Source organism: Sus scrofa, chromosome 17, assembly GCF_054392235.1.
Source record: "Sus scrofa isolate SSC_HxYL_T2T_F1_AM1 chromosome 17, Sscrofa_HxYL_maternal_Yorkshire_Landrace_v2.0, whole genome shotgun sequence".
In the NCBI taxonomy this organism is placed as follows: Eukaryota; Metazoa; Chordata; class Mammalia; order Artiodactyla; family Suidae; genus Sus; species Sus scrofa.
Window position 1 is genome coordinate 54,462,919 of NC_139399.1, and position 18,290 is coordinate 54,481,208.

At 47.5% G+C, this 18,290-nt stretch overlaps 1 protein-coding gene across 2 annotated transcripts in view; it reads left to right on the forward strand.

Annotated features, from left to right (window-relative positions):
• R3HDML (R3H domain containing like) overlaps nt 1–18,290 on the forward strand; it is a 31,437-nt gene that overhangs the window by 5,156 nt on the left and 7,991 nt on the right. Inside the window, exon 1 of one of the 2 annotated variants that reach the window (XM_001925438.5) lies at nt 15,706–15,978. The exons of the other annotated variant lie outside the window; for it this stretch is intronic. Coding sequence (XP_001925473.1) covers nt 15,721–15,978 — 258 coding nt within the window. The 5' untranslated portion in view covers nt 15,706–15,720. Of the gene's footprint in view, nt 1–15,705; nt 15,979–18,290 lie in introns of those variants that run through there. 2 annotated transcript variants of the gene reach the window in all.

Sequence of the window (18,290 nt, forward strand, 5' to 3'; positions counted from 1 at the left end):
AAGAAAGAACGACCGATTTAGACATGGAAGTAAAAAGGTTAGTTTGAAATACTGGCGAGTGAGATTCATTTCTTTTTAAAAAAGTCCGTTTTCAGCTATTCATAAAAAGAAAAGTTTGATACATACTGAGAAGCACTTTCAACTAAATCGCTACAAATTCATCTCATATGGTTTAAAACTTTTCAATCAGATTGTCATAATTTTGACCTTTGCTCAGAATTTTATATTTTAGGTTTCTTAGGCTCAGGCTTTACAAGCACAGGGCTTCATGTTTACTACAGAAATGGAGACCTAGAACCAAAAATATGTCTGTTACCAAAAAAGTAACATTTTCTTATTGAAAGCTAAATGTAATTTCATAAGGAAACCCCACATGTCTGTCACTTTTGTTGCAAGAGTTTGGATGTTATAGAATTTGTCTTGAAGTCAGAGTTTCTCTTGGACAAATAAACGTGCTTTTTGAATCTTTTGAAAATCACTTTTCCTTGTCTTTTTATTTTGATAGTGGTTTGAGTGTTTTTTGTTTTTTGTTTTGTCTTTTCTAGGGCCATACCCGAGGCATACGGACGTTCCCAGGCTAGGGGTCTAATCGGAGCTGTAGCTGCTGGCCTACACTAAGCCATAGCAACGGGCGATCCGAGCTGTGTCTGTGATCTACACCACAGTTCACGGCAACGCTGGATCCTTAACCCACTGAGGAAGGCCAGGGATCGAACCCACAATCTCATGGTTCCTAGTCGGATTTGTTAACCACTGAGCCACGACGGGAACTCCCTTGAGTTCTTTGAAAAATGTAAAATTACTAAATTTGTGAATGGTTGCAGAGAAATCATCTGAGGCTACAACTGGGCTTTGGCTAGGTTCAACATGAATATATGTTAACTACAGATGAAATAAAAGAAAATGTAAGCTTTAGCTGCCTTCTCATAAAGAATTTTTCTTTCTTATAACCATACTACATTACAATGTCACTGATTCATAATTAAATTCTGCCAGGGAAGAATACAAAAAAGTGTGTGTTTCCACTAGAAAAAGGAATCTTTTTTTTTTTTTTTGTCTTTTTGTCTTTTGTTGTTGTTGTTGTTGCTATTTCTTGGGCCGCTCCCTCGGCACATGGAGGTTCCCAGGCTAGGGGTTGAATCGGAGCTGTAGCCACCGGCCTACGCCAGAGCCACAGCAACGCGGGATCCGAGCCGCGTCTGCAACCTACACCACAGCTCACGGCAACGCCGGATCGTTAACCCACTGAGCAAGGGCAGGGACCGAACCCGCAACCTCATGGCTCCTAGTCGGATTCGTTAACCACTGCGCCACGACGGGAACTCCGGGAATCTTTATTTTGAAAATGATCTTGGTCTGTTTTAAGGTAAATTGGCCTGTATCACTTGATTAAAAGCAAAAAGCAGGAGGTCTTTATGGAGTAGGAGTATCTTCAAAGATTCTTTTAAAAATATTCTTTTTTAAATTAAATTTAATTTTTTTATATAATGATTTTTATTTTTTTTTCATTATAGCTGGTTTATTTCTACTGTACAGCATGGTGACCCAGTTACACATACAAGTATACAATCGTTTTTCTCACATTATCATGCTCCATTATAAGTGACTAGATACAATTCCCAGTGCTACACAGCAAGATCTCATTGCTTATCCATTCTAAAGGCAATAGTCTGCATCTATTAACCCCAAGTTCCCAGTCCATCCCCCTCCCTCCCCCTCCCTCCTGGCAACCATGAGTCTGTTCTCCAAATCCATGATTTTCTGTGGCAAGGTTTGTTTGCGCCATATATTAGATTCCAGATATAGGTGATATCATATGGTATGTCTTTCTCTTTCTGACTTGCTTCACTTAGCATGAGAATCTCTAATTCCATCCATGTTGCTGCACATGGCATTATTTTGTTCTTTTGTATGGCTGAGTAGTATTCCTTTGTATATACATACCACATCTTCCTAATCCAATCATCTGTTGATGGACATTTAGGTTGTTTCCATGTCTTGGTTATTGTGAATAGTGCTGCAGTGAACATGCAGATGCATGTATCTTTTTCAAGGAGAGTTTTGTCTGAATATATGCCCAAGAGTGGGATTGCTGGGTCATATGGTAGTTCTATGTATTGTTTTCTAAGGTACCTCCATACTGTTTTCCATAGTGGTTGTACCAACTAAAAATGTTCTTTATAAACTAACACAACATTGTAAATCAACTGCATTCCAATATAAAACAAAAATTAAATTTAAAAAATATATACTTTATAACTTACTTGTTTTCTGTCCCTTCTCCTTGAATATCAGCCTTAGAGGCTAGGGAACATTGTCTGTTTTGTTCATTAATGCATCCCAAGCATTTAGAACCATGTCTAGCACCTACTAAGCACTCCGAGAAATTATTTTTATTTTGTTAAATTAATTAAAGAATAATTATTAATATGCTGATGTAAAGGAATTTATTTTAAAATTTAAACTTCTGATATAAAAAGAAGAGAAACAACCGAAAATAAGAAACCATGAATTTTTTTTTTGATAGTAAAGGGTTCCCAAGATTGTATCACCGTGAAAGGAGTTTCTGGTCCATAAAGTCTTGAAAAGATGCAGCGGTAGAATGCTAATGGGTTAAACAGAGGGTGCTTGGGCCGTGAGGCGAGGCCCCTGTAGGATCAGGGAAGGGTCAGGGAGGAGTTCTTGGAAGAGATGATTTCTGTCCAAGCTGAGGTCTGAAGGACTGGCCGACGGGGTGGCCAGGGGAACAGTGGGAAGCAGTCATTCCAGGAAGAGCAACCAGCAGGTGCTTTCTTGTTGGCTGGTGTGTGTGAAATAATTCATTCCCGGTTTGGCAGGAAGGGCAGCAGGCAGCCCTCTTTGTCCCCAGCTCCTGGCCAGAGAGCAGAAATATTCCTCCAGCACCAATTCCTTCCTTCTGAGCTCTTCTCCGCACTGCCTCCCCCATCCTTAACCTCTGGCCACCTCTCCCTCTGGCCAGAGGAGACGGCTAGCCACTCCCTAGGGTGAGACAGCTGAGCCAAGCCAGCAGCTGCCCGAGGCCAGGCTGCCTGACTGCCTAACTGGGAAGCAGGTTAAATCTACTGGCGGCGCCCCCAACACACCACGCCAGGCACCCGTCCTCTGGGCCCATTTGGGCACAGGGTCAGAAGGGCTGACGCAGTGGGGCAGGGATCTGGCTTTGCTCATCTTCGGGCCACAGGGAGAGCGGCCGGAGGGGCTGCCAGGGACCCTGTGCCACCCCCAGCAGCCTTGAGAATCGGCCTGCTTTCTCCTCTGGCCCCTGTGTCCTGCAGACCCCAGACCCTCGCCTCTGAAGCAGTCACAGGGCTGAGGCTTGGAAGGTGGGGGCTTTTTTTAACCTGAAAGAGTGTTGGCAAAACTAGGGGTGAGAGCAAGGAAATGAGTGTCCTACCCTCAGTATCGCCGTTACCTGTAGGACAGAGGGAGGCACTGGGATCAGAGGGTTTTGGGGGGTGTAGTCCATGTGCTGGTTTATTCCTTGAGGACAGTCACAGAGATATTGGCTTTGAAAATATTCACTAAAATATATATTTTATAAATCTCATACATTTGTTATTTTTCACGATTTAAGAAACAGCATCCAAAAAAAAAGGAACATCACACTGGGAATAAAATACCTAGGTTCTGAGAAGAACAAGCTTTGTTTTTAATATTTATTTATTTTCATTAAGGTGTAATGAATCTACAACGTTTTGTTTTTAATATTTATTTATTTTTATTAAGGTGTAATGAATCTAATATTTATTTTTATTAAGGTGTAATGAATAAATGAATGTTTATTTATTTTTATTAAGGTGTTAGTTTCAAGTGTACAGCAAAGTGATTCAGTCATACACATATACATATTTTTCAGATTCTAAAAACATTTTTTTTGAGCCTTTTTTTTGGGGGGGCAGTTTTTCTCTTCACATTACAGCACAGAATCCAGCTTTTCTTACAGAGCAGTTGAATGCCCCCCTTCTTAAACTTGAGTTAAGCATGAATTAAATTTTCTATTTTTCTAGTTTAAACATCTAGCTAGTTGTTTTGTTTGTTTCTGTTTTTTATTGACATAACATTGATTTATAACATATTGAGCCTCAACCAGGTGCCAGAGTGGCACCTGTACTTGACTCTTTTCCTTCTCACAACCACACAGGTGGGGACTGTGACCACTCCATCCTATAAATGGAAACACGCAGGCACAGAGAGGCAAAGAAACTTAACCAAGGTCACACAGCTAACAATGCAGCAGGGGTGGGATTCAAGCTAGGGTCAGTGGGCCTCACGGGGCAAAGCGCTTAACCACGGGCCCACACGACCTCCCAGGTCTGACCTCACCTGCCTGCCAAAAGTAACGGCCACGTGGTCACAACAAAGTTTACCCACAGTTGATAGGATTTAGAGGCCACGTCGTATGTTGGTTAAAAATACAGTCAGACAGACATGGGTTCCAGTCTAGATTCAAGAGTTCATTACCTGTGTGACGAGGGCAAGTCATTTCTCTTTCACCTGAAAAATGAGAACGGTGTCCTGCCAGCTTTATTTCCCTGACAGGTGAAACCTTATTGGCCGGGTATCAGGCGCAAGGGAATCTCCTCTGAAATAAAGATGCTTGTCTTTGGCAGCTCAGGGTAGCCTAAGAAATAGGTAAAGCCAAGTGTCCCGTCCCCATTTAACAGGTGGGCGGTCTGGCCCAGTTCTCATGCCACTAAGCAGCGAGGAGTCCCAGAGGGTCCGCGGGTCCCTTGCTGCCCTCGCCCCGTCGAATCCTTCGGGTTGGGCGCCTGGATGTGGCCCTGCTCCGCGCCCCGCGCAGGAATGTGGGGCGCGAGCGGTGGCGAGGAGGGGGCGCTGACGCGGAGGCTTTTCCGCTCCAGCTGCTGTGTCCGGCGACACAGCAAATTCCGCGGCCACACCTGGCCTTGCAGCTGTCTGGGCTGGACCAGGAGGATTCTCCAGTCCTCCGACCGCGGCCCCCCCAGGGCATGGCCTTGACCCCTGGCCGCTGTGGGCCGGGATGGCTGGGCCAGGGCGCCGCGCACCGGGCGCTCCCCTGGGGTTCGGCGCGCTGGACCAGCCCACCCTCCAGCCCACTCCTCTTCGCCTAGCCTTTGGGGAAGGGGGCTCGTCTTCTCTGACACCCAGGAGCATGAGGGGCCCCCTGGCTCAGCCGCTGAGAACACCCTGCTCAGCGTGCTTACTGGGAGGGGGAGGATGGAGAGGGACCCCTCAGGGGCACCCCTCTAGTGTCAGGGTTCTGAGAGTCTGCAGGAAATCTGCTGCTCGGAGGACATCCTGAGGTGAGATGCTCCCATTGCCCCAAAGGGCTAAGCCTGGTCTAGTCTCCCTGCCTCCCTCTCATCCCCCACCGCCCTACCCCCAGTAGGGCACCAGGACTGGGCACTGGGCAAAGCAAAGGAGAATCGGAGGCCCTCACCAGCTCTGCAGCTGCCAGGGGCATTCAAGGCCTCCAGGCTTCAAAAAATGGCCTCGGGTCACCTGGGCCCCCACCCATCCACCACCTCTTCCCCCCTGTCCCCTCTTGTCTTCCCTAACCTGCTTTTCTCAGTTCTTCAAATAAATCCAATTCCCTCCAGCCTCAGGGCCTTCACCTGTGCTGTCCCCTCTCCTTGTACTGCTGTCCCCCTTGGCTCACTCGTATGTCCCAGCTTCACCCTCCCCTCACTTTTCTGTTTTCTTCTTGATCATCGCGTATTACTAATCCTATGACTAATGGAGTGTCTTGAAAATTCTTGGGCCATGACGCTCCCACATAAAATTCAGAATCAGCTTGCCAACTTCTTCCAGAAACCTTGTTGGAATTTTGGCTGGGATGGTATTGAATCTAAAATTTGGTGAGAATTGACAACACATGTAAGTTTACTAATAACGATGTGGTGTGAGTCATTAAGGATACAGAGACGGATGACACAGCTACTTCCCTCAATAAGCTTTTTTGCTTATGGTCTTTTGTTGTTGTTGGTCTTTTTGACTTTTTAGGGCCACACCCACGGCATATGGAGGTTCCCAGGCTAGGGGTTGAATTGGAGCTGTAGCTGCCAGCCTACACCACAGCCACAGCAACATCAGATCCGAGTTGTGTCTTCCACCTACACCACAGCTCATGGCAACGCCGGATCCTTAACCCACTGATTAAGGCCAGGGATCAAACCCACATCCTCCTGATACTATTCAGGTTCGCCAATTGCTGAGCCACGACGGGAACTCATTCCTTTTTAATATTTATTTATTATTTATTTATTTATTATTTTTCAACCACCCCCAAGGCATATGGAAGCTCCCAGGTGAGCTTCTGAGTCGGAGCTATGACCTAGGCCACAGCTGTAGCAACACTGGATCCTTAACCCACTGTGCTGGGCTGGGGATCGAAACAGGGCCTCCGAAGAGACATGCTGTATCACAGCGGGAACTCCCTTCCTTTTGATTTTATTTCATGAGTGAAGATCTTACTGGGACCATTTTGCAGATCAGGAAACTGAGGGTCAGAGAAATTACATGACTTGCCCCAGGTTCCAGTGAGGAAGTGGTGGGCCCAAAACCCCCACCCGCGTCTGTCTGACTCACAAATCTGCCCACCGAGTCAGTTCGGTCTGTGGGTTTGGTTTGTGTGTGTCTCTGTTTGTGTGTTTGCATGTGAGGTGTGTTTGCCACGCAGCCAGAGAGGAAAAGCATCTATAATAAAAGATGGATGTGTTGTGGGCTTGAGTGGGAGTGCGGGTATGTCTGCTCTATTGGACGGTGACTTCTTTTCCTGTCGGTGTCAGGGTCTTTGGCTGTGTGTGCAGTGTTGGGGGTTTTAGCGGGTGTATTGGGGAGGATATTTATGTGTATTGGGTAGGAAGTATGTGACGAGGAGACCAAAATGGTATATTTCTGTTGGTTGGGAGTTTTTTTCCTGTGTCAGATTTTAATTTTATACTTGTTGAAAGAACTCTTTTAAATTAAACGAAGAGAAGTTCCCGTGGTGGCGCAGCGGTCACGAACCCGGTTGGCATCCATGAGGACACGGGTTCGATCCCTGGCCTTGCTCAGTGGGTTAAGGATCTGTGGTGTAGGTCAAAGACAAGGCTCAGATCCTGCGTTGCTGTGGCTGTGGTGTAGGCTGGCACAGCTCCAAGATTTGACCCCTAGCCTGGGAACGTCCATACTCAGGTGTGGCCCTAAAAAAAAATACAAATTAAAAAAGATAAATCAAACAAAGTTTTTTGTTTGTTTGTTTTGTCTTTTTGCCTTTTCCAGGGCTGCTCCTGCAGCATGAGGAGGTTCCCAGGCTAGGGGTCTAATTGGAGCTGTAGCTGCAGGCCTACGCCAGAGCCACAGCAACTCGGGATCCGATCCTCATCTGCAACCTACCCCACAGCTCACAGCAATGACGGATCCTTAGCCCACTGAGCAAGGCCAGGGATCGAACCCGAAACCTCATGGTTCTTAGTCAGATTCGTTAACCACTGAGCCACGACAGGAACTCCAAACAAAAGATTTTTAAAACCATCTCTAACTATAAACTTTTATTAAAGTATAACTTAAAGTCCTCAAATCTTCAGCATACAGCTAGGTGAATTTGTATATACACGCACCCATGTAATCATCACTTGGATGGAAATATAAAACAGATACAGCACCCTCAGGAGGAACTCCCTCATGCCCCGCCCTCAGTCGGTACCCATCAAAGCAGCCCCTGCTCTGACTTTCATCAAATTAGTGTTGCCTGTTCTTGAGTGTCTTGTCAATGGAGTCACACGGTGTTTGCTTGGGAATGTTAATAACTAACCCTGAACAAACTTGCCTTGCGCGCTCACACTTCCCGTATCTCACTGAATTTATCATAATCGCCAAATAATGTAGCGCCTATTTACTGCTCCCATTACACAGATGAGGAAACTGAGGCTGGGCAAGGGTGCATGACTAGCCTCAGGTCCCCAGAGCGGGGTCCCCAACCTGAAGCCATAGCTCAGGTCCCTTGCTCACTACTAGGCCATCCTGTCTCCCTCTGGGTAACTTGCCAAAGGGGTGACATGGCTTATTGGGTGCAGAGACAGCAGGAGTCAGACCTGGGGACCCAGAGGGACTTCAGGGTGTGCTTCCTTTTTGGAGGAGTGGGTGTCTCTGAATCTGTGGCGAGACCTCTCCAGCTCCCCCTTGCTGGGTTAGGAACCACCACCAGCAGCCCAAACACCACTGTGCTTCAGAGTCACACCAACCACAGGAGTCAAGTGCTGGCTCTTGGAATTATTTGCTGTGTGATCATAAGGAAGTTGCCTCCTCTTTTGAACCTCACATCCTCAACTGTTGAAAGCAGCTTAAAACCCTCAAGCAGGGTTAGGGTGGTAACCGACGGATGGTGTCACTGCTGTTATTTTTAAGACTTTTTTATTGTAAAAAATAAAATATAAATACAAAAGTTACATAAAACAAACATGGAACTCAATAAGGAACCTTGTAACTACCAGTCAGATCAAAAAATAGAAGCCCTTAAATGTCCCACCCCAATCACGGCATGACTTTTATAGTATTTCTTTTTGTTCTTTTTAATTTTACCACCCAAGTGTGCATCCCTAAACAGTAGAGTCCATGAAAAAAGGTCCCCAAATAAAATAAGATGTAGGGAGTTCTCTGATGGCCTAGTGGGTTAAGGCTCCTGCGTTTTCACTGCTGTGGCTTTGATTGCCACTGTGGTGCAGGTTCGATCCCTAGCCTGGGAACTTCCACATGCTGCGGGTGTGGCAAAAAAAGAAACAAAACAAAACAAGACAGAATCTGAAATAAACGTTGCAACTCTCATTTTTTAAAAAAGTATATCTTTAGAGTGTACTGATTTCCATCTCTTTCATTTTCTTACCGTTTATCTTTTGGGAGAATCTCTAGCATTTGACCTGAAGAGTTTTGAAGAGCCTGGATCACCACTTTTGTTTTTCACATGTGCTCCCCTCCCTCCAGCTCCCCTCTCCTTTGCTTGGATTTGGAATGACACATATCTGGGCTGCAGTTCTGAGCCTGCCAGTTGCTGTGTGACCTTGCACAAACCACTTACCCACTCTGAACCTCTTTCCTCGACTGGCAAATGAGGGAATGACTTGGAAGATCTCCAAGAACCTTTCAACTTTCTGTCTCCTCTCTCAAGCACCAAGGTTCCTGTCCCACAGTCTCTTCCTTTTTATTTCTTTTTTTAAAAAATTGAAGTACAGTTGATATACAATATTATAAAAATTACAGAAGTGAGTCAATTTTTAAAGCTTGTACTGCATTTATAGTTATTATAAAATATTGGTCACATTCCTTGCGTTGTGCAACACAGTCTGTTCTTTCTTATAGGAGTATGGTCAGTTTACATTGTTGTATTAGTTTCAGGTGTACAGTTTTACCTATTTATATATTCATTCTTTTCCAGATTCTTTTCCCATAGAAGTCATTACCTAACATTGACTAGAGTTCCCTGTGCAATACAGTAGGTCCTTGCTAACAACTGATTTTATATCTAGTAATGTGTATATGTTAATCCCAAACTCCTAATTTATCCCTTCCCTCCATATTTTCCTTTGGTAACTGTAACTTTGATTTCGAGATCTGTGAGTCTGTTTCTGTTTTGTAAACAAGTTCATTTGTATCATTTTTAAAAATGAGAGACCATATATTACATGATATTTGTCTTTCTCTGCCTGATTTACCTCATTTAGTGTGATCATCTCTAGGTCCATCCAGGTTGCTGCAAATGGCATTATTTTATTCTTTTTTATGGCTGAGTAATATTCCATATCTTCTTTATCCATTCATCTGCTGATGGACATTTAGGGCTTCTATGTCTTGGCTACTATTAGATAGTGCTGCAAAACAGTCTTTCTCTCTCTCTCTCTCTTTTTGCTGTGCCCATGGTATGAAAAGTTTCCCAGACCAGAAATTGAACCTGCACCACAGCAGTGACCCAAGTCAAATCAGTAACAATGCTGGGTCCTTAACCCGTTGAGCCACCAGGGAACTCCCAATGTCATCTCTTAAAAGCAACTTTACTGGGTGAAAGAACACTGGGGTAAGAATCAAAGACCTGACATTGGAATCCAGTTTCCACTGGGATTAGCTGTGTCAACTTGGGCGAGGTACTTAACTGTCACGAGACATGTTTCTACAATATTTTCTTAGCCTTCTTTGCTGAAAACTCCATCTTGTCCTGCTTTACTTTACCCCATCTTCCTGCTTGGAAAACAGTCGCAGTGCTGGTAAATGACTTAAGCTTAAGAACAAAGACCTAAAGGCATAAGTTATTCATAGGGTCAGCTGAATGTGGACTTAATGCGTTGGTCTAGGCACACCGGACCTGTGCAGATTGGCACGCCATTTGCACAGCAAGATACGTGCATGATACGTCCTCTTAAGAATAAAAGAAAAAGGAGCCTCATGGCCCCAAGGGGTTTATGAGGGGTTGTTAGCAGGATATGTATTAGCAAGGAGAACCGAGGTGCAAACCTAGGCACTCCGGGTTGCTGCAGAAAGCACAAGGGTGATTCTCTAGATGCTATGCATAGATAGCTGACGCCAAGCTTCCTCAAATGCTAATGATTGTTAAATGCCTAAAGGCCAGAATAAAAGCTTAATCAGCAACCAGCTATGTGACTTTTAAAATAACTTTAAAAACCCCTATATCCTGCACCTACAACCCCCTTCTCACTTGACGTCATCCTCAAGAGCACAATAAAAGCAGTGTGGTTTCTTGAGGCAGGGATCTTGGTCCCTGAGACCTTGAGTCCCCCGGTCCCCACCTTTACTTAAGATAAATGTCTCTGTGTCTTGTTTTATGTTAACTTTTTTCCTTAATTTTCACAGCACTCGCTCTTCAGCCCCATCCTGCTGAGCTGGTCTCGGCACTTAACCTCTCTGAATTTCCACTTCCTCCTCTGTTGAATGGACATCTGGATGCCTAATCCATAAAACTGGATTAAAAAAATTTTTTTTTCTTTTGGTCTTTTCGCCATTTCTTGGGCCGCTCCCGCAGCACGTGGAGGTTCCCAGGCTAGGGGTCTAATCGGAGCTGTAGCCGCCAGCCCACACCAGAGCCACAGCAACGCGGGATCCGAGCCGCGTCTGCGACCTACACCACAGCTCACGGCAATGCCGGATGGTTAACCCACTGAGCAAGGGCAGGGATCGAACCTGCAACCTCATGGTTCCTAGTCGGCGTTAACCGCTGCACCACAACGGGAACTCCTGGGTTAAAATTTAAATGAGACCACTCCCCTACAGCATTTAGTGCTTGGCACCTAGTGTGTGCTAAATAAATGGTAACTGTTAGTATTTCTGTTATTATTAGCTATTATTATAACTAACATTTAATGCTTACTCAGGCATCGGGTCAAGTGTATTAATTCATTTCATCCTCACAACAATGCCATAAGGCAGGCCCACTTTATAGATGAGAAACCAAGGCCCAGAAAGGTTAAGTAAGTTGCCCACTGTCACACAGCTAGTAAGCCATGAACCTAGGCTGTCTGGATCCAGAGCCAGCAATGTTAGCTCACTGAGGTATATTGCCTCAAATATTACTGCTCTCTAGAAGAACTTTCTCTTCGCTTATCTAAGACCAGAGAGCATTCTAGTGGGGGTAGGGATGACGCAAGAGCTGAATCCAGTGTGATGAAATCCAGGGGCGAGAAAATGTATGACCCTAGAATGAGATCACAGCCCAGGGCGTTACTCTGGGCCATTCTCGTCTCCATCCCTAACATTTTTACCCACAGGCAACCTACGGAAGTGACCTGGGAACGATGACAACAGGAAAGGTCCTACCTAGTAGAGTGGCCGGGGGGGGGGGGGGGGGGGTGTCCCTGTATGCTTTGCCGCCACTGCGATTTGCTGGGTTTCCGTGGATGGTGAACACGTGGGGTAGGAGGTGGTGATTGTATACCTGGCTGTGCCTTCCTCAGATGTCTGTCTGTCTGCCTGTCTCTGGGGAGAGGCAACGTGACCAGGTTGCCCGGATGCCCATCCCACTTCTGACACCCACTGACTGTGTCACCCTAGGCCAACGACTCACTCCTGTGTGTCTCACTTTCCTCACATATAGAACAATGGATATGATGACAATAACAGTACTGACCTGATAGGGTTGTTCTGAAGATTGAATGAACATCTAGGAAAGGGCTTGACGTGGTTCTGAGCATTGAGATAAGATCAAATACATACTGCTTATTTGCATTAATAAGATTAAGTGTGTAAAGATGGGGTTCTGTATGTTTATGCGAGGGCACAGAGAAAGTCCAGCAAAAAGGATTGGAGGGGCTGGGGGAACCAGCTGTCTCTGTGATTTGTGGGAGGAGGGTATGCATATGTATGTGTGTACAAGTGTGTGTGTGTATGTGTGTGTGTGCGTGTGTTGTGTGCACAGCAGCTGTGTGTGCATTCTGTTAATGTGCAAGAATGTTTACCGCCAAAACCCCAGTTACCACACAAACAAGCTTCAGTCCCTGGGACAAATCACTAAGGTTCTGTGTCCCCATCTGTCCATGGGCGGGGTTGCTGCCTCAAAGGCAGCTCTGAGGACCAAGTGAGTCATGGATGTAATGCTCTGGACCATTGCAAGTGCCGGGTACATGGGAGAGGTCTGTGTGAAGCGTTCTGAGAGCGTGGGGTATAATCACTGACACCCCTGAGTTCGTCAGTACTAAAGCTGTTTGTTTCAGCTCCTCTGGGCTGCACAGTTCCCCCTGGTATGTCGTGGATCCCAGCCCACCTTGGGCAGAAAAGCCCTTAGTTCTGTTGCTCCAGTGGCCCAGAGAAGGACAGGGACTGGCCCCAGGACACACAGCATACGGGAGGCAGGGAAGGGGCTAGATCAGAGGCAGTCCCTCTCGTCTGTCTGGCGTGATGACAAAGCCCTGTAGAGGTTGGGGTCAGCAGCCCCCAACCCCCACTGCCTCTGTCTGCCTCACCTCTGCCAGCATCCAGCAGCCAGCGCCTGGGCTGGGGAAGCTGCTCCAGCGGGAAGGTGTGTGCTTTGGCAGCAGGCACTGTCTGGGCTGTGGAGGCTGAGGCTGGGCGGCTGCCTGGGGTGGGAATTCCATGCGTCTGGGGAGGACCCAGCTCCAGCAGCCCAGTCCCAGCCCCCAGCCCTGTATGGCCACGTGGGCCAGGGCTCAGCTTGGTACCCCGAGACTGGGTTCTGCCTAGGGATTCTCAGAAGTCGCTGGAAGAGGAGGTGGAAAGATTACAAAAGCTTCAACTTTGGTTTTTTAATATAACATCTTTCTTGTAAGTTTGTTCCTTCCCATTGCAAAAGCATCACTTGCTATTTGTGGCGAGTACAAGTAATGAGAGAAGAGAGAATAAAACTCCTTCTTAACCCAGAAGTCCAGCAACTCAGAGACCGAAGGGCCTCAGACCACACACACACACACACCCCCCTGCATGTTCACACATGTAGCTGTGCACACATACATATGACACAGGAACCATATGGATGTACATGTGTGTTTGTACACATTACATACAACCGCACAGCTACGCAAGTATGCACACTGGTACAGACATCTGCATGGTCATGTATGTATCTGCACACATCTATGGGACACACAATTCCTCATGCGTATGTCCACACGTGCGCACACACCTATCGCATAAATACAGACAAGTACACGTGTGCACTCAAGCATACACTCAGTGCTTCACAAATGCGAAGTCCTCTAAGCCTGGCATCACTGCTATAAGGTAGGGTCCATGATTTCTCCTATTTTACAGGCAAGGCACACATGATTGAGTAACCTGCCCCAGGATACCCAGTTAGTGAGTGAAGAAAAGAAAAATTTTAAAAAAAGAACAACCAAATAACCCCCCAAAACCAAAAAATCCTGGAGTTTTCATCATGGCTCAGCAGTAATGAATCTGACTAGTATCCATGAGGCCGCAGGTTCGATCCCTGGCCTTGCTCAGTGGGTTAAGGATTGATGTTGCCGTGAGCTGTGGTGTAGGTCACAGATGCAGCTCGGATCCCACGTTGCTGTGGCTCTGGGATAGGCCAGCGGCTACAGCTCCGATTAGACCCCTAGCCTGGGAACCTCCATATGCCACAGGTGTGGCCCTAAAAAGCAAAAAAACCCCAAAAAACAAAACCCCCCCAAAACAACAAACAAACAAAACAAAATAATGGAAATTTGAACCCAGCACCATGGCCTTAATTAATTAGGCTACCTGGTGCTATGTTTGAGTCACAGTGAATTTTCTCATAGGCTTTTTGCTCTATGCATTTATATTTAGTTTGGTTAGAGAAATGGCCTCTTTTTTACATACTAGCAAGGCCCTGGGCTTTGAGTTGGGTTTGAATCCTGGGTCTATTGCAGACACGCTGGCTTGACTTTGGGCTGCTCCTTCTCTTCTTTGGGGATCATTTTCTTCATCTATAAAATGGGGAGCGATGGTATCTGCTTCTGAGGGCTGGCTGAGCTTGCACGTGTCAAGCACTCACTCAGCTGGGCTCGTTCGATGGGGCCATTTGAACACCACCAACTCTGGGGCCAAAGGGCTTCGGGGGGAAAACAGAAAATACTGGGTGCAAGGTGGCCATGATATTGGGGTCCAGGAAGCAGAGAGAAGCCTCCGGATCTGGGGTCTCCGCAGGGGAGATGGTATTTGGTCCTGGAATCCCTGCCATGACCACATCCCTGTCCTGCCCAGCAGCTCAGCCCCAGCCCTGCACACACTCCAGGTGGAACAGCAGCGGCGGGAGAGGGAGGGAGAGAAGAGCCCACAAACCAGCAGGCGGAGCCTCCTGGCCAAGTCTGGCCTGGCTGGAAGGGGAGGGGGCTGTGGGGCTGGGACGTCAGATGCCATCAGCTGCTGGGGGACCGTTAAAGTCGCAGTGCTGCCAGGCGGGGCCAGGGTGCCTGCAGAGGTCCCCTGCCTCCTCAGCCGCCTCCTGCCACCCGCCTGGGCTGCCCATCCTGGGTACGCGCCTCCGGGATGCCTCTCTCTGGCTCGCTTATTTCTCTCTGCATCTTCTCTGCTTTTTCCTCTTTCTCTACCTTTCTTTCTGTTGCTCCCACATTCCTTCTCTTTTTTGCCCCTGTCATCGCCTCTCATTCTCTCTTGTATCTTCCTACCTTTTTATTTCTTTCATGCCTTTTCTCGGCATCTCTTTTTTTCAAACATCTTTGCAGCTTCCTCGTTTGCTTTTTCTCTGATGCTCATTTTTTCTTTCTTTCTGCCTCTTTCACTTGCTTTCTGGTTCCTTCTGTGTCTTGCTCTCAAGCCCCAAATTGTAGCAACTCAGGAACAAGAGGGCCCCTGCACTCTGCCTTGGGGAAGGTGGGCGCTCCCCCTCTGAGGGCACCGATGGAGTCCACTTCAAACAGGACTGGTGAAGAGGGTACCCAGGCTGGGGAGGACTGGGGTTCTGCCTCCTGGGCTGGGGGGATGGAGCCCTGGCTTTGAAGAGGCAGCATCATCTCACCGCAGGGCCTGGTCCAAATGTAGCCTCTGTCTGGGCATTTCTTCCCATTGCCCTAGCCACTCAGTCCACTGGAGTGGGAAGGACGAGGTGTTGTGCTGCTGGGCCAGAGCTGAGTCTGGAGGTCTTTGCCAAGTTCCCAATAGTTAGCATCCTCTGGGGTGGGAATGCTGGAGAGCACTCAAGGTTTGGTGCCCTCCTGCCCGCCCCCTCCAGGCAGCCGGCGCTGACTGCACAAGGCAGACGTGTGACCCCTCCAGCCAGCTATGCCCCTGCTGCCTGGCACCGTGGGCCTGGCAGGTCTGCTCTTCTGGGCAGGCCAGACAATGAATGCCTTGATGCCCAATGCCACCCTGGCAGTGGCCCAGACCGAGGGCTCAGCTGTGTGGTCTCTGAGTGGCCTGGGGGTGCCCCGGTACCGGCGGAAGCGCCACATCTCTGCCCGGGACATGAATGCCTTATTGGATTATCACAACCACATCCGGGCCAGCGTGCACCCACCCGCCGCCAACATGGAATATATGGTGAGTCCCCGTGCCTTCCCCGGGGCCCCTTCTGGGGCAAACACCAACTCAGCGCGTCCCAGATGGGCTGGACCATTCATGAGCCTGCCCTCACTAGCATCCGGGGCCGGGGAAAAGGGCAGGAATTTGTCCATTTTACAGATGAGAAAACTAAGGCCATTATATTGGTCCTTTCTGGAGGCAGGACCAGAGGGCTGCAATTTATGGAGCATCTACTGTGTGCCAGGCTCTACCCCTAAGCCTCAGGGTCCTCCTTTTTCTTCAAAGTGGGAATTACCTCCATGCTCCAAATAAATCAAGCTGTAGAGAATTCATTTGCTGAAGGTCATCCAGTTGGGCTTCCAACCTGCGTCTGCCAGCTGCTAAGCTTGTCGTCTTAACCAACACAATACCTTTTCCAAGAATTCTGGCTTCCCTCGGGGGACCTGCAGGGGAGTGCGTAGCTGGAGCTTGCTATGTTGTCTCTTGGCCTCAGGGGCTTGCTGGACACACCCCCGCTTGTCCTCAGCAAGCCTGTGGAGGTAGAATTTGCAGCGGTGGGGACTGGGACCTGGGTGGAAGCGAGGCGGGGGGTCTCAGGCTGAGGCGAAATAGCAACCAACCAGCCAAGGAAGCTGGGTTGTCTTCCTTCAAAGAGGCAGAACCGGGGGCTTTCACTCCACCCCCCCCCCCCCACACACCAGCCTCCCAGAGTGGAGGAGGGAACCTCTCTCCTTATCACGGCCCCTCCCCGCCGGACCATTGTCCCAAACTAGTCTGTAGAGATGGGCTTCAAGCCCACCTGCTGACTTCTTTAGGGAAGAAGATTGGCAGCCCGCCCCCCGACTGAGACAAATACGTGCTCATCAGCTTGCAAATTCTTATACTTTCGTAATATGTCCATTCACTTATGGGCCAGCCCCGGCTGGGAGCCAGGCACCACGTTAAGCCCTGTGGACAGTGTGAAGAACAGGATGGACGAGGACTCCTCCCAGAGCTTCCATTTCAGAGGAGAGGATAGAAAACAAAGATCAGCCACAAAATTTATGTATCATACGACGCCAGGTAGCAATAAGGTACTGGGAGGGGTGGGCAGGCAGCTAGAGATGGGGGTGCCGTCTATTTGTTCATTAACTGACTCATCTATTGATTAACACAGCGACTGGCACGTAGAAGGCCCTTCGGTTTTCAAACAATGACACATTTATTGAGCGCCAGCCGTGAGTGCAAGGCCCTCCCCACAACAGGTGTTTAATTATTGCATGCATTATGGAACCGAGAGAGCCGGGCGGCTCCCCAGGGACCCTGGGGAGGGTCCGTGAGTGTGGGTTTGATGTTTGCATCCCGTTCCCTCAGTTCGCCCCTTCGTGGCATGAAGGAAACATTTCTCAGTTTTTCCTAAAAAGGGACGAGTTCCGCAACCCTGGGGAGATGTCTGGACCCCTCTTTGGGGGCCCCCATTTCTTCGCTCGTGGCTTTGCCCCACAGGACAGGTATCTGGCTAAACATCCCTTGCTCCAGGAGCCCCTTCTCTCCTACAGCTCCAGGAAAGTCCAGGTCCACCCACATTCTCACACCCGCAATTGTAATGATTGTTTAACATCTCATTTCCTTGCTAGACTCTGAGTCCTTGTTCAATATTTGCTGAATGAACAGATGAAATGAATGAACCAATAACATCTCGGAATCCTGGGAAGTCAGAGTGGAAGGGAACTAGTATTTTTTCAAGGAAAACTTGGGGCATTCATACATTGGAAAATTAAGAAGCTGTTAAGAAAGATAAGGAGGGTATGTTCTATGTACTGATATGGACCCATCACTGAGATAACCTCTTATCTCCACTTACCTGGTTAAGTGAAAAGAGCAAGGAGCCAAACAGAATGTCTGGCGTCCTGCCATTTGTCCAAAAAATTTATATCTATATATATAATTATTCTATATACTATATAGAATATTATATATTTATATATGATATATAAACATGTATGTATATGTAATATATATAAACATATATGTATACATAATATGCTTGCAGGTGTAGAGTATTTCTGAACAGGATCAAGAAACTCACAGTGATGCCTGCCTCCAGGTCAAGGCGGCTGGAGGGATAAGTATAGAATAAACATTTCCTCCTTCAATATCGTACATATTAAATTTGTGCGTGTTTTCACTATTCAAAAAAAAAAAAAAAAAAAAAACCCTTGAATTAAACATTTTCAGGGTTGGCGTTCCCGCTGCGGCGCAGTGGGATTCGTGGCATCTCTGCAGTGCCAGGACGCAAGTTTGATTCCCACCCAGTACACTGGGTTAAAGGATCCTGCATTGCTGCAGGT